General features: G+C 38.9%; 2 protein-coding genes and 12 non-coding genes across 14 annotated transcripts in view; 12 read left to right on the forward strand and 2 right to left on the reverse strand.

The window, feature by feature from the left end:
- Positions 1-382: 382 nt before the first annotated feature.
- LOC133993787 (dixin-like) lies at positions 383-12,209 on the reverse strand. Its single transcript, XM_062432867.1, has 21 exons — positions 12,096-12,209; positions 11,208-11,337; positions 9,388-9,513; positions 8,794-9,025; positions 8,420-8,521; positions 6,277-6,371; positions 6,083-6,186; positions 5,451-5,534; positions 5,098-5,151; positions 4,927-4,977; positions 4,717-4,821; positions 4,535-4,588; positions 4,333-4,404; positions 3,954-4,025; positions 3,770-3,835; positions 3,336-3,482; positions 2,846-2,903; positions 2,655-2,751; positions 2,258-2,366; positions 2,075-2,154; positions 383-1,987 (listed from the first exon to the last, which is right to left on the reverse strand). The coding sequence occupies exons 1-21, from the start codon at positions 12,156-12,158 to the stop codon at positions 1,978-1,980; spliced, it is 1,911 nt and encodes a 636-aa protein (XP_062288851.1). The 5' UTR covers positions 12,159-12,209; the 3' UTR covers positions 383-1,977.
- Positions 12,210-14,327: 2,118 nt separating this feature from the next.
- The window catches only part of LOC133994419 (cilia- and flagella-associated protein 54-like), a 67,448-nt gene continuing 60,306 nt past the window's right edge, over positions 14,328-21,469 (reverse strand). Inside the window, exons 55-57 of the mRNA XM_062433670.1 lie at positions 15,977-16,123; positions 15,732-15,852; positions 14,328-14,512 (exon numbers count right to left, since the gene is read on the reverse strand). Of these exons, the coding sequence (XP_062289654.1) occupies positions 14,328-14,512; positions 15,732-15,852; positions 15,977-16,123 (453 nt within the window). The remainder of the gene's footprint in view (positions 14,513-15,731; positions 15,853-15,976; positions 16,124-21,469) is intronic.
- On the forward strand, positions 17,917-17,988 carry trnah-gug (transfer RNA histidin (anticodon GUG)). Its single transcript has one exon. It is a non-coding gene; the product is annotated as a tRNA-His (tRNA).
- On the forward strand, positions 18,109-18,181 carry trnar-acg (transfer RNA arginine (anticodon ACG)). Its single transcript has one exon. It is a non-coding gene; the product is annotated as a tRNA-Arg (tRNA).
- trnah-gug (transfer RNA histidin (anticodon GUG)) lies at positions 18,462-18,533 on the forward strand. Its single transcript has one exon. It is a non-coding gene; the product is annotated as a tRNA-His (tRNA).
- On the forward strand, positions 18,654-18,726 carry trnar-acg (transfer RNA arginine (anticodon ACG)). Its single transcript has one exon. It is a non-coding gene; the product is annotated as a tRNA-Arg (tRNA).
- Positions 19,007-19,078, forward strand: trnah-gug (transfer RNA histidin (anticodon GUG)). Its single transcript has one exon. It is a non-coding gene; the product is annotated as a tRNA-His (tRNA).
- On the forward strand, positions 19,744-19,816 carry trnar-acg (transfer RNA arginine (anticodon ACG)). The gene has a single exon. It is a non-coding gene; the product is annotated as a tRNA-Arg (tRNA).
- Positions 20,048-20,119, forward strand: trnah-gug (transfer RNA histidin (anticodon GUG)). The gene has a single exon. It is a non-coding gene; the product is annotated as a tRNA-His (tRNA).
- trnar-acg (transfer RNA arginine (anticodon ACG)) lies at positions 20,240-20,312 on the forward strand. Its single transcript has one exon. It is a non-coding gene; the product is annotated as a tRNA-Arg (tRNA).
- On the forward strand, positions 20,593-20,664 carry trnah-gug (transfer RNA histidin (anticodon GUG)). The gene has a single exon. It is a non-coding gene; the product is annotated as a tRNA-His (tRNA).
- Positions 20,766-20,838, forward strand: trnar-acg (transfer RNA arginine (anticodon ACG)). Its single transcript has one exon. It is a non-coding gene; the product is annotated as a tRNA-Arg (tRNA).
- Positions 21,070-21,141, forward strand: trnah-gug (transfer RNA histidin (anticodon GUG)). The gene has a single exon. It is a non-coding gene; the product is annotated as a tRNA-His (tRNA).
- trnar-acg (transfer RNA arginine (anticodon ACG)) lies at positions 21,243-21,315 on the forward strand. Its single transcript has one exon. It is a non-coding gene; the product is annotated as a tRNA-Arg (tRNA).

Below are 21,469 nucleotides of genomic sequence, written 5' to 3' on the forward strand. Positions count from 1 at the left end.
ATACTATATCAGTGTCTCCTTCCTGATTAAATGGCCAGTAATTTGCTTTCAAAAACAAAAACCCCTCAGTGGTGAAAAGGCTGCTTCTTTAAAGACATTGAGCATATACATATAGTTTCTAAACAAAGACGTGTTCATGTTTTAGCCCTGGAGTGGTTCAGATGTGTCATTTTACCAACAAAGTTAACTTCAAATGTATAGCATTGTTCTATTGTGACAACAGATGAAATACAAGTATGAAACTAAAAAACTATCCTTAGCCATTTATTAGTAACCCTGATTTATGTAGTCAAGAAGACTAACCATCACCTCAGCGGCTCCTCCCTGTCCTCTCTACAACCCCAAATAAAACCTGCAACAATTACACTTTTTTAAAACAAACCTCAGTTTTTATTTCACAATTTCAGTCTTTTTGAGCAATCAACAAAAGCCATTCTTTATTTTTATTTTTTTAAACATAGTTTGTAAAAAAAATAAAAATCGGCAAACATATTCTAAAGGAAAATAACCATCTCACCAGTACATTGTACATTTTACAGTTCAGGCAGTTATGGCATTCACACAGGTCTTAGTTAAAAATAAGACTGATGCATATTTCTATTGGCTTGTTAGAGAAGGCAAACACATTGATCCCAATGGGAAGATTGAAGCACAGTGAAGGAAAAAGTGTATGATAGTCAGTTTCAGTCTCTACCAGAGTGTGTTTTCAGTACAGACTGTGTTCCTGTACAGATTTTACTGCATCACATCATCACTTTTTGCTTTACAGTTTTTCTGATATTTAGGTGTCAAAGGTCCATCCTGAGTCCACATACACACATACACACACAAACTATAAATACTGGGATGGTCCATTACTAAAGCTCAAAAGTCTGACATCCTTTAAATCTCAAGTCAAATTCACATCCACATCATCTTTAAAACACGAGCAGAAGCGCTCTAATTGTATAAGAACCTCTCTTTAAACAAACAAAAAAACTCATAAACTTCAAATATTTAAGGATACGATGAAAACACTTTACACAAATGTACAAAACAATTTCATAAAGTAAACAAAATAACAGTGCTTTTTTTTCATTTCTACATGAACGTGAACATCCAAGCATCAGCAAATTAAATCTGGGTCCTTTTTGTCTAAAATACATTCAGGTTTTTTTTTGCAATGGACCTTTCTGTTTGGACATCTCCACATGACCATCATCCTCCGTCTTTCTGCTATCAAATGTAACTAATATAAAACATAATGAATAGTAGCTGGTATCTAATCTGTGTATTTTGTCAGCTGTTGGACAGAATGGGAGAAACTTTGTGCACCACTAATCAAAGTTAATGTTTTATAATGTTGCTCTATTATTTTCTGTCCTTGTATTATTTGTATTATACAATTATAGAAATGGTATTTTTCTAACCCAGCAAAATTATTTTCCTGTTCACTGCTACTATAGACAATACTGTATATTCACTTTACATTCACAATCAAGAACAATGGACAATACATATCTCTAACATTTTAAATGGTGGTATTGGTTTTTAAGACAATATTGCTGCACAGGAATGAAAAACTATACCCAACACTTGAAAATGACTTTGTAATTATTTCCAGTTCCTCATACAAACATATGAAACATCACTACTGTTAATCAAACATTATGCTTCTGGCTACTTTTGAGTCCAATTTAGATGCTACAGTTACAGCCTGGCTCTAATAACCACATGATGGAAATGACTTTCCTTTGCAAGGCACTGAGTTCTACGATATTACAAACATCAGTCACAGATTCACTGTTTTCAAGGTGAGTAGGGTTATCAGGAGGGTTTAGTACCATCTGATCAATCCAAATCTCTTGCTGACAAGTATATTTCTAATAAGTCAAATCTCAGTAAGTGTCCACTTGTTCCTCTGGTCTGAACAACTGTACTGATGTGCTTCTGGGATCAGGAGCAAAAACAAAAAATGGTTCTGACTCCTCTGCTAACCTACAATGGCCTAAGACATAAAACAACAATATGCTTATTACCACTGAGAGTCAGGTAGGCAGAGAATAAACAGAAAGATACAGAATCAACTTGTTACCTTTCCTCACCACGATCCTCCTCTACCCAGGCCACTATTTTACCTTCCCAGCCAGGAACAATCGCTCCATCCATGAACACCTGCTCACAGACATCAGGACGTATTACAACTCCTCTCTTCTCTTACAGTATATTATAACAGTATTCATTATCCACATGGAAGTCTTCCCAAGCCTTCTCTTACCTCTTCTTTCACAGTGCCAAACTCAGGGTCCAGGGCCTTGAAGTGGTACCTGTAGTTTCCCTCTCGAGCCACAGCTGCCTTAACATCTTTGAGAGTCACTTCGCCCAGCCTGCATTACATGTACAAAGAGAGTCAAAAAAATATGATATTGTATTTATTTTGTATTCTATTATCTACCTTCGGCCTTAAATTAACCTAAAATCATGTGTTGGTATGATGAGCATCACTGCTGACTGGCAACCAATAAGGTCTGTGGCCAAATTTACTTTTGTAACGTGTAACAATAAATGTTTCAGAGAAAAAGTACCTCAATGTAGTGTCTCACACACACACACACACACACACACACACACACACACACACACACACACACACACACACACACACACACACAAACCTCTTCGGTATATTGATCATGGAAGGTGTTGGGGATTTTCCGGTGAAATAAAGGATTTTAGTGGAGGCAGCTGAACTGCTGTGGGGTTGAGAAACCTCTGTGATGAACAACAGAAATATAGTAAGTAAATACATAAATATTCTGTGTATGTGTAAACGTGTAGTTGAGGGGTACACGTTGTAATCACTTACTTGGCCACGAGTCAGAATCAGTGTGCTGACTTTTGCGTCTTGGAGATCTTCCTCTTCCCTGCAATATTTGGATAAATGTTAAGTTTGATTATTACAAAACCTTTTCATGTCATGTTTCACACAGTCCCTTGTGATTTTAGATCTCTACACTAACTTAGTCACAAGTTAACGCTATCTAAGAAGATTTATCTAAGAAGATTTAATGGTTTAATTACTGTTTAAAATGTGATTATAGAGTCAAATCTGATTTTAAAGTTGCCCTCAGCCAATTATTAAACAAGTCAGCAGTTATTAATTCAATCTTTGTCATAGCCTGAAGAATGATCTTGGTAACACAGCAGCCTCAACCAACAGTTCATGTGACACCACACAGATTTGGCTGTTTATCCACAAAAGAGCCTAAACATTAAGGTTGCTGGTTATGTGTTCAGTTTGAACAAAAACAAAACAGTATTTTAGACTCAGGTGTGTTTATGCTTGTTTTGCTTACCCGGTGTGCATGTAAAACATGCAATCTGTCTATGAGTGACACAATGCCCTGCTCCAGGGTGTCCAGTGTATGGTGCTGTGGGTCGTGGTCTCTGAAGTTGTTCCTCAAACTCCTGAGTGCATCTCTGAGGAGCTGAACCTCCTCTGCCTGTAAACAGAGCACCAACACAAAAAACACATTTTAACAGCTGAGTGCTTGTTGAACATAAAACAATGTTCTGCAGAGGTAGATTTTGTGTATGATTGGCACAGACAACAATCATGTTCTGTCCCATGTTATGGCCTACAAATACTGTATTTTTGAAAGCAACTGTGTACAGATTATTTACAGCTCACAAATGTCCAATCATAGGCAATTTGGTTTCATTTATTATTCTGGAAAGTTAGAAATGGTAGCTCTACTGTTCTACTAGTTACACTTGTAATAAAACTTACACTTGACACAGAGGAAGCTGGATTTCCTGAGTGAGAATATCCATTGTTTTCTGTGCCAGTGGAAATCTGAAAAAAGAAAAAAAGGATCAACTATGCAAGGTACCTCTTCATATGAATTGCCTGTTGCAGACTGAACATGAAACCTGAAACTGAAAGATGGTATTTATTATAGAAACACGACTACCTGTTGCAGATCTCGGTTCATTAGCTCATGCAACATGTTGTTTTTATGCTCCACCTCTTTTTGCAATTCACTCTGCCAAGGAGACACAATCAGACATGAAAACCAACACTAATATAAACCAACTAGATGCTGACTGTTGTATGAAATATATCTTGCTGATGCATCAGGCTTTCAAAATTACAAAATTATTGAATTTTTAAGTGAAGGAGGAATTAACACTTGTGCTTTAGGCATATTCTCTTGTGTCAAAGTAAGTTTTGGTATTAACATGCTAATAAAAAACTGTAAAGGGCTTTTTAAATGTATTGGTTTAATTATGTGTCATTTATTAACTTTTTGTTTCATATATTCACACATACCATTGAGCCGGCTAACATACCTGCTGTTTTTGGCTTTCCTCAAGCTTGTGTTTCAGTTGCTGCAGTAGTCTGTCCTTCTGTCCTATTTCCTTCTGCACCAACACATGAAGGAAAGAAAAGGTAGAGTTCTTTTTTTTTTTTTTGTTCAAACTCAATAAACAGATTTAAAGTTGCTGTATTTACTAAATTACAGTAGACCATTAAAAGAGAAGGCATTGTTACCTTGCCTTCACCCCACAGCCTGGTACACTCCTCCAGCTTCCACTGCAGCTCTGCCTACAGCACAACACATTTTGCACATTTCCATTATATACATAGTGTTCTGAAGATTTTCCTCTCACATTAATAAAATTGACTTTCATTTGAGATTTTTACTTGATTTCAAACATTCATGTGTTTCGTACCTTCTGGTTGTTGAGTTCATCCTTGGTCATGCTGGCTCTGAGAAGTTCTTGCTTCATCTGCAGTATCGATGCCTCCTGAGTACAGAGCCTCTGCTGCTGGGCCTCCTGAAGAAAATAGGTCCCAGTCAATACCTTAGCCAGAAACTTGACTACAATACTACAAAATGACAATGATATTCAACTCAGTAATAAGGTCTGGCTGAGTCTTACCTTGACTCCCTGCAGGTTTCTCATCTCCTGCTTACAGTGCAACAGTTCCCTCTAAACCAAAGAGTAAGCAACAGACTGAATTAAATACTAACCAGTGTGCATCCCAAAACTTTATTCTACCAGCAATTTGACAATATATTCTATAAAGCTTTAAAACAAAACAAAAAATACCTTCAGCTCCTGAGCCTCCTCCATACTCTGGTCCAAACGACTGCGAATGACAACCTGGAGAGAGAGAGAGCGAGAAAAAAAAAGAGATGTGTGAGAAGTACAATGGACTGAGAAAAGCAGAGAAACTGATACCCGTGTCGCCCTCTGACACACACATAAGCACGCACAAACACACATACCCACAGTTAAGAAAAAGAAACGTGATCTGTGTTGGATACAAAGAGCTGGTGAAACAGAGCAAAGAAGAGAGTGACACAAAAATATAGAGAGAGAGCAGACAGAAAATGAATATCAACATTGGAAAAATAAAAATCTGGATTAAAAAATATAAAGATGAAAGGAGAGACTATTACCAGTTGCTGTTCAGTGTTGCCTTGTTCCAAAGTTAATGAAACATCCTGCTCATCCTCAGGCAGTGAACCATGCAGCAGCAGAGCCTTAAAACACAAAGGGCACAACATGTGACACCAGTTTGTACTTTGGAGTGAAGAAGCAGCAACATGATTAAACATAAGCAGGGCGTTCAATAAGCTTGTATACAGTGTGTTGCATCAGCTTCCCATCCAAAAACACTACAGAGTAGGTTCTGGCTCAGTCAAGCCAGAAAACAGTACTGCCAGGAATGTAACCCCAGTCTCTCTCAGTGGTGTAATAGTATATTTTATTTACCCCTGTAGTATTATCCAGGCTGCAAAAGCACCTGAACACAACCTTAGCCAAACTTGAGTACAATTATATCACTCAGTGAGCTACAATGTCGGTACTGGTGTTTTTTGTCAATTTCCCAGCTTTACATCCCACGTCTCCTTTGCTGCAAAGACAAATGGGACCTAATGGCACAATATAAGAAAATGTGGATGCTACATTCAGCAGCACTCAAACTTCAATACTGAAACCACCAAAAAGTAATTCTGACAAAAAAACAACAACAACAAGATTACACAATTATCATCAGAATCAAACTTAAACCGTATTATGCATGTACCTGTAGAGCAGAAACCATTTTACGTGTCTCCTGCACCTCCTTCTCCAAAGTTTCACTGACAGAGTCCTCCCAAGCTGTCTCCACTATACCATGAGATGACTCGGCTACATGCAGACACAAAAAAACAAGTTACACAAATATCATACGATAAAACTCAAGGTTTACTCATCAAACGGCGTGCGGACAGAACTCACCACTGCTCTCCTGTTGTTGGCGATCTTCCTGCTGTCTGTCTGAGTGGATGCTGGGCGGAGCTCTTGGAGATGACAGCGGACTGACTGAGCTGAGGCTCGAGGAGTACAAAACACTGATTAATCGATTTATTCCAGAGAAGCATGGGGTTGTGCGTATGTAAAACACACACAAACATGAAGTGCAAATACAATATGTTGCTATTACATACTACTTTCACCTGGATCAAATTTGTTGTAATATATTTCTAGTAGTAAAATACACTTTCTGTGGTGTGTAAGTAACAAACTGAGTAAAACTGTCACTGAAATGTGCCACTAAATGGAAACTGTTACACACACACAGAGTGTCTTTTCACTGCTCGTTTTGTTTTTGGGACAGAAGCAACACATAAGAACAAAACATCATTTCTCAAATCCTAACTTGCCAAGAGAACCCCTTTTTCCTAAATCTCTGCATGAAATTAAAGCACTTACAAACAACAAATGTATACAGACTCCACACTTCATCTACAGTCTCCAACACTGTAAAATTGTAATGAATACAGTAAAAGAAGCAGACTCACACACACACTTGCACAGGAATACACACACACACACACACTACTGCTGAGTCTGGTCTTACCATTTAATCTGCGTCCCCCCCATAGTGGGCTACAGGTGTGCATAATACTTCCAAAGAAAACTGAGTTTCACCCTGCATGTAGCTCTCTGGCATCAGCATCTCAACAAACTCAAGACAGTTTTTGATTTTCCTCACTCTGACACAACCCGCCCCTCTCCCTCCAGCTACTGTATCTTAGCGTCACCATGGCAACCAGCACAGTTCCTGATTACCATCTCTCTTGATAATACCACATACGTCGAGGCCGCATCGAGTCACTGCAGGTTTTATTGAAATCTGTCTGCAAACATCTTCACTACATTTTCATTCTATGAATAATCAATGCATGCCTTTTTCTTGCTATCAGTGCAAATACACACACACACACGTCTGCACTCACATTTAAAAAAAAACATACACACACACACACACACACACACACACACTCACACACGGAAGGTCAAACAGAAAACCACAACATAACGTTAAGCCAGACATGTGATTGGAGAAGATAAAGACTGATTATTTCTTTTCTCAATCATCTGCCACACACACACACACACACACACACACACACACACACGGCAGGGTGAATTTCGCGAGAAATAAAACAGAAGTCATGTGCTCCGTCAGGCAGTGACATGTGCGTGAACACACACGCACACACAGAAACCAAAGAATGCAGTCCACTGTTCCCCAGCTGTGGAAAATTAGGTGTTAAAGATGGCAGATAACCAAAGAAGTTGCATAAAATTAACCACTGGCAAAAATCTGTACAAAGACTGAAATGAATTGTCTTAATCGTAAAGTATAAATAGCAACAATTTATACCACTTATCTTTAGGCACTCTTTCATGAATTTAGGCCAGAAAAGGCAAGTCAATTACATTTTATATTTCTCCTTTCATTCACATCAACATACTTTAGTTTATTTATAATAATAGAAGATAGTTAGCCTATTATCACAGCCCTGCAAAACCTATTGTATTAAGTGTGTAAGTTCCACCTCAACTGGTTTTTTGATATTATATGAGTGAATCAGGGAATGAGTGCTATCCTCGTCCTTCAGCAGGTAGGTTTCTATTTAGGGCCCGAGCACTGACCAGTGCGAGGCCCTATTGTATCTGTCCTGATTATTATTATAGTTCCTATAAAACAAACGCCTTTTTGACAGCCTAAACGTGCCCCAAAACTCACCAAAACTTGCAATCATGTCCGATCCGGCGAAAAATTTGATATTTTAAGGATCGCTGATCGCATGTTACATTCAAGAGCACTTTGTCATCCACTTTTCTGCTGAAGATATGATCTCCACCTGAATCCCACCTGGCTATTATTACACTAAAAATGCAGAGACGAACACAAAACAAAATAGATTATGTATGCTATACATACATCATGGGCTGATGAGTCTCACAGCACACAGCTACAACAAGCACAGTTGCTGCGGACGAGTTTGGATTCTCACTGCTACATTAAAGGAGTCGTGGCATGATTATTTAATTATTTTGAGAAACTTCAACTTAAATAAAAGCAGATTACCTGCTCAATTTTAGACTGTCCTGCTCCTCTGGAGATCCTTTCTCATACTGCTCAACCAGTGCACGAACACACACACTCTTGTCCGCATCCAACCCCCAGCCACTGAAAGATGAGCAGATTATATGTATGTAGAAATAAGGACTTGCATACAGTTTTGATAGTAGATACACAGCGATGACCTCGATCTCAGCAGTTGAGTTTGTATTTTATAAATGTGTGTTTGTCCAGCAGAGACCAGCAAAGACTGTACTTGCATCTGATAAATGGTTGCTGTTAGAAAACATTTGGGTGTTAAAGAAAGTTACTGATATGGGTTTGTGTGTATGTGTACGGTTATATTAACAGTCTATTATGATTATTTGCGGAAAGCATACCTGTGGATGCGTGTGGCACTTGCAGGCTGTGAGGCGTCATGTCGTGCTGACGCCAGTGCAGCAGCTGCACCTTGTGCTAGTGCAACAGTGGAGAGAGGGTTGTGGCTGGAAGAGCCTTGTGTCAAGCCCCTCCCATTTGCAGAAGCAGCCCTGTGATTGGCTGAGGGTTTGAAGTGGGCAGCCAGCGCCAGAATGATCCTCATAACAGATTTCAGATTCCCATCCACAATATCTGAAGAAGAAACACATGGTTCTCAGTAATGAATTAAACATGTAGAACATTTACAATGTACAATAGTGACATGAAATCCAAAGAAAGCAGTCTAATAAATAAGTCTGATATAAGTGAAATAGCTGGAGGGATTTTTATAGATAGCACAGAATCTACTGAGAATAAATCTGTCATGCACATGATAGTTTTTTCCTTACAATGAAGAAATATGTACGCTACAACGTAAACACTGATATGTGCTAAAAGCTTTAAGGGTTGATAAAATAGTCAGAGTACAACATAGGATTAGCAACAGAAAATATTAGGAACACCTGCTCTCGAAAGGAAGAGAAAGAGAGCAAACGAAACACTTTTTTGTTTACCTCTAGCGGATATGTGCGGCATGCGTATGTGCCTGGAGGAAATGAACTGTAAGACTTGCTCCACATTCTTCCTGCTTTCCTCTTTGCTTTGTGGAGACACGTACACTCCTTCAAGCACTTCCTCAGCTGCCAATTTGAAGGAGTTTTGATGGAGAAAAAAAAAATTTATAAAACAGATTGGGTGGTACTGATCCGTTCATTGATTTTCTTCCAACAATGATGAAACAATATAATCTGCGCCAAAAAAAACAATCAGGTGAAATGATGAGTAATGTGATATTTCCAAATTAATCCCATACTGTAGTAATCTGAGTTTTTAAGAAAAGTCACAAGGGTGTAATTGGTTAGTTTAGTTTGTTTGTTCAAACTGCAGCATGGGGGTCAAATAACTATACCGTTAAGTATAAAATAGGGTAAAAATGCAGAACCCCACAATATGTCATCTGCCATTATTTCATTTTAGGCTGATGATCTCACTACTGATCTCACTTACAGTTCTTACGATGAATCCTTATGGTGGATTACCACAAACTGAATTACCACAGTTACCACAAAAGAATTAAACTAGTTCCCAGTTTAATTCTTGAGATGAGCTCTTCTGTTTTCACAGTTCCTGGAACTTTTTGGTTGTAAAGAAGCTTAATCTGTGAACAGTCAGGGCACATGTTTAGGTACCCTGCATTACATTACAAACTTATATATTGTGGGTATCTGAGGGCATTTTTTAGGTATATATATATATAATATTTTGAATTTATATACTACTTATAGAAATGCATGGACACACCTGAGAGTGTTTCTACCAAAGTCTGAAATCAAACATTGTGAAGTTTAATGTTTGTTTATTTTTTCATTAGTGACACAATTTTAAAAGACAAACTATCTCAAATTGTCTTCACCTAGAATTGAAATGTCACTCACAAGCATGTAAATAAAAATTGTTGACACACAAAAATTAAAACTAATTAAACCTTTTCCCTTGTTTGCCCTCCACATTTATTACATCAGGCTATAGCCATGTGGACACAAAACCTTGCACTGTGTCTGAGGCATTTATGTATGTGTATTCAGTGTTGTGGAGTAACTAGTAACATTTAACAGTGTTACATTGTTTAGTTACAAAATGAATGTAACAGTAATCTGTTACAGTTACTGAGAAGAAATGTGTAATTAAATTACAGTTACTTATGAAAATATTGATGATTACAAAGAGAGATACATCTGAAGTCAGACCTTTAAGATTTTGCTCAGGAGGAGTTTTTTTCCCCTCAATTTTTAATATGTACCATGTTACTGAATACATATATAGTTGTTGTTAACTATTTGGAATCAATATATTTTTATATTTTGTAAATAAATCATGACATGGACCTTATTTGGAGCACACATGGGCTTAAATGGTGTGACAGTACCAATTAAGCCCATGCCAGACTTTTGACTTTTTTCATAAAAATATCTTTATTTTATTTCCAAAATCTACATAAACTAATGAATACATTTTCAAATGAGAGATAAATATTGCTTTATAAGAAATGATCTACCTTATAAATCATGTCAGTATCCATGAAGAACACCTGAACTCAGATTTTGGTGGGTTCAATGGGTACACTTAGCCTAACAGCTTAACCTACAGCTTATTAGGGTATTAGAATTAGAAAAGTAATCAAAAGTAATCAAATGTAATAAGTTACATTACTTTGATAAAGTAACTGAAATAGTTACATAACATATTGCATTTTAAATATGGTAATTAGTAATCTGTAACCTATTACATTTCCAAAATAACAAAACCCTGTGTGTATTTGAAGGTGTGTATTTACCAACTATCTCTATGAGCTGTGTGAGCACCACCCCATCCTGCAGATCATGCCTGAGGTCTGTGATGAGGTTCAGCCCTGGTTTCCTCTTCAGCTGAGAGTTCACCCAGGAAACATAGGCTGCCAGCTGTTGCTGCAGACACACACACACACGAATCCAACAAACCACAGACAGACCCAGACACAAAAAAAAACACCACAGTATAGAGCAAGGAAGACATGTTCATGAGGGGACACAAAAGGCTGAGACCACGGCGTAACAAACGAGCTCCTTTGTTTATTATGTTGGGACAGAGGGGCGGGGAGCGGGGTCAGCCTGCTGTCCCACTGCTTAGTAAGTTAAATGTTACTTTAGTAATTAAGACCGCACATACACGCTAATTTAGCAGAGTTTCGAGCTGTAGCACCACCTTGACACCGTGCTTTTCACACGCTTCACTCCACCTTTCACCGGTCCCTTTCAGTCACGTGACAGCCGGTCGTCTGGGATACAATACAATGAACTGACCCAACGCTGAACACAACACACACTATTTCGCTTTAAGTTCAATATGTTTGGCTTATGTATACCTTTTTAAACTCATATAAAAGCTAGCTGAAAACCATTACCCTCAATGTTATTGCTAGCGTTAACAAAAGCAAGTTAGAAATCATATCAGGTTATTGTTATTTTGTCCAAACTACATTTTAACGTTAGCGATATAATAGCAAATATAACGTTAACAATAGTTGGATAAAAAGGCAATACAAAAAGTGTTGTTATCATCTACAATAGTAAGGTTTATAGTGTTTCCTTGTCTACCAGCTGGTTAGCACTTTTAACTATCTTCCGCCTGCTAAAATACAGCGGACCTAACAACCGTTAACACTTGTAACGCTGGTAATCGTTACCTCGTTAAAGCCTCCATGCAGAACTTCATCCAGCAAACTTCCTCTAGAAAGTGAGGCGATCATCTTTTGACTCGAAAAGCTTCATCGCCTCTCACACTGCTCGCCTGAAACAACGGACAGACTCCTCCGTTACTGAAATACTGCGGTACTCCACGGGACGTCAATCAACGGATGCTACCGTTATGTCTGCTGGGGACACCGGAGTCAAGTCACTGCACCGCAGCAGCATACAACACTTCCGGTTCACTTTTCACAACAACAGATGACAAACTGGGGGATGTATGACAAGTAATGTCTCCATTCAGAGTGCCTGGCTTCTTCTCGCTGTAATCATCCCTCCTGTTCATACTGACTGTTTAAAGGTCCCCTTCAAATATAAGTGATGGAGGACAAAATACTGTGTGTCCACGCTGTCATTTTGTGCAAAAATGCATTTAAACGCTTATGTGAGGCTTCAGCAGTCTGAGTTAGCTCTATCAAGTGGATATCTGCCACATTTACTTTCTTATTAGCATCAAATGTCCCCTGTGTTTGGACAGTGTTTTCTTGTTGAGAAGTATAGTAAAAAGATACTTTGGCACTACTTGACTCCTTTGAACCATTTTTGCACAGAAGGCCTGCTGTGTATTTTGGCTCCCATCACTTACATGTTTAAGTGGGTTTAGTTTAGTTTAATGAATGTATTATAATTTTTATATTAGGGACCATGTACGAAATACAGCTGAATACAAATACAAATATTACATCCATATTTTTTTACTTCACTGGAGAAAATAGTATTTAAACTCAACATTTTTGTTTTGCCCACCTCTAAAATGTTTTGAAAAATCCTTTTTGTTTATTCAAAACGACATGGTCACTGTTTTCTCTCAATATTCAGAGTAAGACATGAGTAGCTGAGCCACATAACAACTTTTTCCATTGTTAATGACAATTTGGCAGCAGCTTCTTCCGTATCTTTCTCACTATCTCTGTGCATATGCTGTAAGACCATGCCGTCTGCATACATAAGGCTCTCCACACCATCACACTGATGGAAGATCACTGATGTATGCGCTAAACAATGGTTCATATGAACAAGAGGAAAGATTATGGAAAGAAAAATCTATTTCAGCAATCTTATTCAGCTATAATCTGTCCTCTTAAAGTAAACAAAAATGAGGCCCCATCAAGATTATCCTGACCTGGTTTTCATGGGTCCTTTAACAAAAGGATTAACACTGGATAGCCACTGAACCCCATTTAAAAAAAATGTTTTCTGATTCTTTGAAGATGTAATAATAATCTTAAAGTCCACCATTATAGGCAACAGTGAATTTAGTGAGGGTTAATATTATTTGAATATGGCATTAGGTGTCATTTAAAGCATAGTGCAAACATTTCTGATCTTGTCTGGGCTTCACTGTACAATGTCAATACCCACAAAATCAGTTTCCATTTAAATTTATTTTTTGGTCTTTAACAAAAACACCATGTATATTTTACTCGTGAGCATAACATAGTTATATGTAATATATCTATCATAATCATGTTTTTTTCTTGTTTCCTCCTCTGTTCAAGAACAACAGTATGTTCACAGAGCTGTTTATTCATAAGTGTATCAGTTGAGATTATTTTATATTGTGGATCACTAGATTTGATTCTACTTGAAAATATATAAATTAAAGATGCCATGGATGATACGGGTAAAAGGCCACTGTGCCCTGCAGTTCAAGAGGTATCTAACTAGTTGTTTATTCCCAACTCCAACAGTTTTTCCCAACTCCAACTTTTTTATCTCCATTTAGTGCTATGTTGCAGGAAGCATATGATGAGATTGGGGAATGAAGAATGTGAAGATAAAAAACTACATACATATACATATAAATAATCAACATCATCATTTTCACTTCTAGATCATGAGAATGTGTAGTACCTGAAAATACCCATAACATATACATCCTACAGTACATTGACACTGTTCAGTCTATTAGCCATTGTAATAGCCTGTTAACTAAGTTCATCATGAAAAGTTTAATTGCACCCACAAATCAAAAACCTCAGGAGCAGAGACAAAGACACATGCATGTGGCCACGTATTCACTTCAGCATCCAGCTACAGTACCAGTCAAAAGTTTAGACACACTTTTTTATTCCCTTGACTGAGAGAGTGAGTCTAAACCTTTACTGCATATCTCTCAGTAGACACAGGACAAGAGTGTGCAATATAGTATAGGTGTCATTATATTCTAGCTATCTCAAAGCAGCTGAGCATGGAGGACTTGTAGGACTGGAGGTGCTTGAGTTGCTTAGCAAGGGAATTGGTGCCTGAGAGTCTCTCTCAATCTGGCTGGACTGGAGTAAATGCTGCCTGGAAGTGGATTGTGATGATTGGGCAGGGACGAGCGTTTCCATGGCACTGAGATCCAGGATGCGACCTGCAGAAAGAGTGCAAGACAGACTAATGTGATAAGAACTTGATATTGAGTTTGCATGAAAGCACTGCAAACAGTTTAGAGCTGAGAAACTGCTTTTCTAAGCACAAAGCAGAGCCAATTAGCCATTTATTAAATGAATAAATTGACAGAAAGTTCATCAGCAACATTTCTGATTGTTGATTAATTGTTTTGTAATTTCTTTTTTTTCAGACAACAAGGAATGTGAAGATATCATATTGGGCTCTGGGAAAATATGACTTCTGTTACATTTTACAGGAAATTATTCACATAACTGAGTAAATAATTGTCAGATTAATAAATAACGAGCTCAGTGTTCAGCATTTGATTTAAGACTTTTAAAGACCTTTTTAGTACTACATAGAATACAATTTAATACCTGTTTCACAGTCATACTGGTCAAAAAATGAACAGGAGGGTCAATAGGAATTATTTATTAAGTACGGCAATTGATTTATATTTATTTCACATTATTTCCCAGCTGTATATAAAATAAATCTAAAACTTAACAATTAAAAGGACCCGGACCTGATTAAGGTTTTGTACTTGATTAAGTACAAAATAATCCATTAAGCTCCAAAAACTGCGCAGTTCCCTGCATGCATAACCATTGTCACACCAGTCTCACCTGTATTTAATCGATGTATAAAATTGAAAAATAATGTAATTGGCTATGACAGGCAAGAAAAAAACATTCAAGGCCTTTGTGAATTAAATATGAGAGGTCTTTTAAGGGAGCTAAATTCAGTGCTTTTTAGGCTTAAAAGGTGCAGTGTGTAGAATTTAAGGGCATCTAGTGGAACAGACTTAGCAGAAATGAAATATAATATTCATAATTATGTTTAAATGAGTGTATAATCCCATGGAAATAAGAATCATTCTGTTTTTGTTACCTTACAATGATCCATTTATATCCACATAGGGAGCATAGGGTCCTCTTCCACAGAGCCCATCATCTATTGTAGGCCAAAATGGAAAAACCAAACACTGGCTTTAGAGAGAACCTTTTGCATTTTTTCGAAAGTTTTGCGAGCAGTGCAGGTTCTCTTATATGCTTGGGTAGGGCGAGGGGTATAATCCTGGTTGTAATCTGCACGTTTACTGTTAGATGCCACTAAATTCTACTCATCGGTCCTTTAAAAAACCTAACGATATTTAGATATGGATGGCAAATGCACTGTACTAAAGGTTCTTTATTTACCAATTCGTAAAGTGGTCTCATCCAGTATGTGGAGGTAAGGGAGGTATGTGTTGCTTGGTCCAGGAGGAGAAAAATAATTTTTTCCATCATCCAACACCACACTCTCACCAAAAACCGAAAGCTGAAACAAATGGAGAAAGAGAACTAAATGTTAATGTAAGTTTTAACTTCTTTTTGAATACTGACTGGTACCAATATATCTATTATGTGTGCGTATAAATATGTTGGCTTCTGTATATGTGTACCTGCTTTTGTAGTAGTTTCTGTGTCAGTTGTAGAAGTGTGGTACTTTGTGTTCCTCTCAGGTCACTGAGCAGCAAAGTTGCCTGCGCCAGAGTTACACTTGACCCCGGTGGCATGCACGCCCTTCCTGACAGCAGGCTCACTGCTTCCTACAGACATGCATACAAAAGCAACACGACAGAAATATAACAAATTGGCACTTTAAATAAATACAATGCATTAAACGGTTGTATCAGCCAATGTGATGGTCATATAACAAAAAAAAAAAAAAAAAAAGTAAAACTCTTGAGATCAAAATGCTTTCTAGACTTCAGGATTCACTAGGACGTAAACATTTGAAGTGATATATTCCTGCCAATTGTTTCACACCACTTCACTGATCTACATGCTGTAATGCAGCAGCAGACACAGCAATATGCTATAGTAAACTGCAAGCTAATGATATGGATGTGAAAAATGTGGTCCCTCACTTTCTTCTTGTGGAAGTAGCCTGACTGGATGCAAAACAGCTAATCAGGATTGCTTCCTCCCAATCTGTGACTGGTTGGATTTGTGTTACTTTTATATGTACGCTGTGCCAACTCTAGCAAGTGTTCAGGCAGAATTGAGAACTGCACATAAGATGTTGAGAGGGTGGAGACACAGAACGAGTGTGCAGGTGCATGTCAATGCACATGGCAGAAATTGAGAGTGTGTAGGAAGAAATAAGCACGCACAGATTTTTGTTTGCTCAGATTAACATTTTCTGTTGAATATATAAAGTATGTGCTTCCGAGGGTCCCACTACGCACTAACTAATGTGCTGAAAAAATAACACCATACCTGTCACATTGCCTATCATTACAAGCAACAGGAAGACATGTTTCAGCACTTTCAGCGACGTGGAAAACTCCAGGCAGTATATGTGGGGAGAGAGTGGCAGTCATTTCCTTCCTATAACATTAGGCTGATAAATACTTCCCTATCATTTCAAATGTAGGTCATGTTTGACCTGAATGCATTCCTTCCCGCTTGACGCTCCATAGCCTCAAATTCTCTGTAGGGCTAGTGGTGCAATGGATAACGCGTCTAACTATGGATCAGAAGATTCTAGGTTTGACTCCTGGCTAGCTCGCTGTCACTTCTTGCTGGAAAGTCACATGTTCTTCGTTTCCAGAGTCAACCCACTACATGCTAAGTACCAAAGGATGTTTACATACGGCAGGAGCCAAACAATTCTGTTAACCGGTCAATGACGTATAAGGATTTTCAACAACTACATTTTAGAATAATAAAAACAAGCATATCTAATGCAGTAGTTCAAACATTCAGAATGTTGTGTACCTGAAAATTCATATTACAATTTCAAAGTGATTTTAGTGGGTTTTTCAAGATTAATTGGCACTGGCCTTAAAAAAAGTCATGTGGTACACCATGATTCATCTTGAAATATCTTATATAAATAAAAGATCATCATTTACAAAAAAAAAAAAAAAAAAAAATGCTAATACTTTGATTCCAAACACTTTATATTACTGAAAACTTGTAAAAAAAGATGTGGAGCGTGTTAACTAAATTAATTTATTTCAAGATGAATCATGGTCGCACCACAGGACTGTTTTTAAGGCCAGTGCCAATTAATCCTGAAAAACCCCCACTAAAATCACTTAATTTCAAATTTATAATATGGATCTTCAGGTACACAACATTCTGAATGCTTGAACAACTGTATTAGATATGCTTGTTTTTTTATTGTTTTACAATTGAGTTGTTGCAAATCCTTATACGTCATTGACCCTAACACATGCAAACCCTTAACATTCACTCAGTAAAGAAGTCACAAGCCCTCACTGTTTTTAATCAGATGCTTTTCATTTCCATTTAAATGAAAAAATGTGACCCTCAAGTTATCTTGAGCTCAGAACGTTTGACTACAGCAACAAAGCAGTCAGAAACCCAAGTTGCCGTGATCGTATAGTGGTTAGTACTCTGCGTTGTGGCCGCAGCAACCCCGGTTCGAATCCGGGTCACGGCAGTAGCTGGAAGCGTTAGTGTTTTTCGTGGTTGCTTTCATTTAGTCCAACCTCCGTTCTGTTTGACAAACCTTTCAACTAAACAGGCATATCTTCCTGTTTGAGGCCTCTGGCTCTCTGTCGGGCTAGTGGCGCAATGGATAACGCGTCTGACTACGGATCAGAAGATTCTAGGTTCGACTCCTGGCTAGCTTGCTCTCAACTTTAGCTTGAAAGTCACATGTTCTTCGTTTCCAGAGTCAACCCACTACATGCTAAGTACCAAAGGATGTTTACATACGGCAGGAGCCAAACCACGCATGAATGCTGTTAACACATCCAAACCCTTAACTTTCACTCAGTAAAGAAATCACAAGCCCTCACTGTTTTTAATCAGATGCTTTTCATTTCCATTTAAATGAAAAAATGTGACCCTCAAGTTATCTTGAGCTCAGAACGATTGACTAAAGCAACAAAGCAATCAGAAACCCAAGTTGCCGTGATCGTATAGTGGTTAGTACTCTGCGTTGTGGCCGCAGCAACCCCGGTTCGAATCCGGGTCACGGCAGTAGCTGGAAGCGTTAGTGTTTTTCGTCGTCGCTTTAATTTAGTCCAACCTCCGTTCTCTTTGACAAACCTTTCAACTAAACAGGCATACCTTCCTGTTTGAGGCCTCTTGCTCTCTGTTGGGCTAGTGGCGCAATGGATAACGCGTCTGACTACGGATCAGAAGATTCTAGGTTCAACTCCTGGCTAGCTCGCTCTCAACTTTAGCTTGAAAGTCACGTGTTGTTCGTTTCCAGAGTCAACCCACTACATGCTAAGTACCAAAGGATGTTTACATACGGCAGGAGCCAAACCATGCATGACTGCTGTTAACACATCCAAACCCTTAACTTTCACTCAGTAAAGAAATCACAAGCCCTTACTGTTTTTAATCAGATGCTTTTCATTTCCATTTAAATGAAAAAATGTGACCCTCAAGTTATCTTGAGCTCAGAACGATTGACTACAGCAACAAAGCAATCAGAAACCCAAGTTGCCGTGATCGTATAGTGGTTAGTACTCTGCGTTGTGGCCGCAGCAACCCCGGTTCGAATCCGGGTCACGGCAGTAGCTGGAAGCGTTAGTGTTTTTCGTCGTCGCTTTAATTTAGTCCAACCTCCGTTCTCTTTGACAAACCTTTCAACTAAACAGGCATACCTTCCTGTTTGAGGCCCCTGGCTCTCTGTCGGGCTAGTGGCGCAATGGATAAAGCGTCTGACTACGGATCAGAAGATTCTAGGTTCGACTCCTGGCTAGCTCGCTCTCAACTTTAGCTTGAAAGTCACGTGTTGTTCATTTCCAGAGTCAACCCACTACATGCTAAGTACCAAAGGATGTTTACATACGGCAGGAGCCAAACCACGCATGAATTCTGTTAACACATCCAAACCCTTAACTTTCACTCAGTAAAGAAATCACAATCCCTCACTGTTTTTAATCAGATGCTTTTCATTTCCATTTAAATGAAAAAATGTGACCCTCAAGTTATCTTGAGCTCAGAACGTTTGACTACAGCAACAAAGCAATCAGAAACCCAAGTTGCAGTGATCGTATAGTGGTTAGTACTCTGCGTTGTGTCCGCAGCAACCCCGGTTCGAATCCGGGTCACGGCAGTAGCTGGAAGCGTTACTGTTTTTCGTGGTTGCTTTCATTTAGTCCAACCTCCGTTCTGTTTGACAAACCTTTCAACTAAACAGGCATATCTTCCTGTTTGAGGCCTCTGGCTCTCTGTCGGGCTAGTGGCGCAATGGATAACGTGTCTGACTACGGATCAGAAGATTCTAGGTTCGACTCCTGGCTAGCTCGCTCTCAACTTTAGCTTGAAAGTCACATGTTCTTCGTTTCCAGAGTCAACCCACGCATGACTGCTGTTAACACATCCAAACCCTTAACTTTCACTCAGTAAAGAAATCACAAGCCCTCACTGTTTTTAATCAGATGCTTTTCATTTCCATTTAAATGAAAAAATGTGACCCTCAAGTTATCTTGAGCTCAGAACATTTGACTACAGCAACAAAGCAGTCAGAAACCCAAGTTGCCGTGATCGTATAGTGGTTAGTACTCTGCGTTGTGGCCGCAGCAACCCCGGTTCGAATCCGGGTCACGGCAGTAGCTGGAAGCGTTACTGTTTTTCGTGGTTGCTTTCATTTAGTCCAACCTCCGTTCTGTTTGACAAACCTTTCAACTAAACAGGCATACCTTCCTGTTTGAGGCCTCTGGCTCTCTGTCGGGCTAGTGGCGCAATGGATAACGCGTCTGACTACGGATCAGAAGATTCTAGGTTCGACTCCTGGCTAGCTCGCTATCAACTTTAGCTTGAAAGTCACATGTTCTTCGTTTCCAGAGTCAACCCACTACATGCTAAGTACCAAAGGATGTTTACATACGGCAGGAGCCAAACCACGCATGAATGCTGTTAACACATCCAAACCCTTAACTTTCACTCAGTAAAGAAATCACAAGCCCTCACTGTTTTTAATCAGATGCTTTTCATTTCCATTTAAATGAAAAAATGTGACCCTCAAGTTATCTTGAGCTCAGAACGATTGACTACAGCAACAAAGCAATCAGAAACCCAAGTTGCCGTGATCGTATAGTGGTTAGTACTCTGCGTTGTGGCCGCAGCAACCCCGGTTCGAATCCGGGTCACGGCAGTAGCTGGAAGCGTAATTTTTTTTCGTGGTTGCTTTCATTTAGTCCAACCTCCGTTCTGTTTGACAAACCTTTCAACTAAACAGGCCTCTGGCTCTCTGTCGGGCTAGTGGCGCAATGGATAACGCGTCTGACTACGGATCAGAAGATTCTAGGTTCGACTCCTGGCTAGCTCGCTCTCAACTTTAGCTTGAAAGTCACATGTTCTTCGTTTCCAGAGTCAACCCACGCATGACTGCTGTTAACACATCCAAACCCTTAACTTTCACTCAGTAAAGAAATCACAAGCCCTCACTGTTTTTAATCAGATGCTTTTCATTTCCATTTAAATGAAAAAATGTGACCCTCAAGTTATCTTGAGCTCAGAACGTTTGACTACAGCAACAAAGCAATCAGAAACCCAAGTTGCCGTGATCGTATAGTGGTTAGTACTCTGCGTTGTGGCCGCAGCAACCCCGGTTCGAATCCGGGTCACGGCAGTAGCTGGAAGCGTTACTGTTTTTCGTGGTTGCTTTCATTTAGTCCAACCTCCGTTCTGTTTGACAAACCTTTCAACTAAACAGGCCTCTGGCTCTCTGTCGGGCTAGTGGCGCAATGGATAACGCGTCTGACTACGGATCAGAACATTCTAGGTTCGACTCCTGGCTAGCTCGCTCTCAACTTTAGCTTGAAAGTCACATGTTCTTCGTTTCCAGAGTCAACCCACGCATGACTGCTGTTAACACATCCAAACCCTTAACTTTCACTCAGTAAAGAAATCACAAGCCCTCACTGTTTTTAATCAGATGCTTTTCATTTCCATTTAAA

The sequence above is a fragment of the Scomber scombrus genome, chromosome 14 (genome assembly GCF_963691925.1).
Source record: "Scomber scombrus chromosome 14, fScoSco1.1, whole genome shotgun sequence".
NCBI lineage: Eukaryota > Metazoa > Chordata > Actinopteri > Scombriformes > Scombridae > Scomber > Scomber scombrus.

Coding starts and splice junctions, on each gene's coding strand:
- LOC133993787 (XM_062432867.1), bottom strand. CDS start 12,158: ATGATCGCCTCACTTTCTAGAGGAAGTTTGCTGGATGAAGTTCTGCAT. Junction 4,822..4,926: donor GAAACCTGCAGGGAGTCAAG/GTAAGACTCAGC, acceptor TATTTTCTTCAG/GAGGCCCAGCAGCAGAGGCT. Junction 3,836..3,953: donor TGAACCGAGATCTGCAACAG/GTAGTCGTGTTT, acceptor TTCTTTTTTCAG/ATTTCCACTGGCACAGAAAA.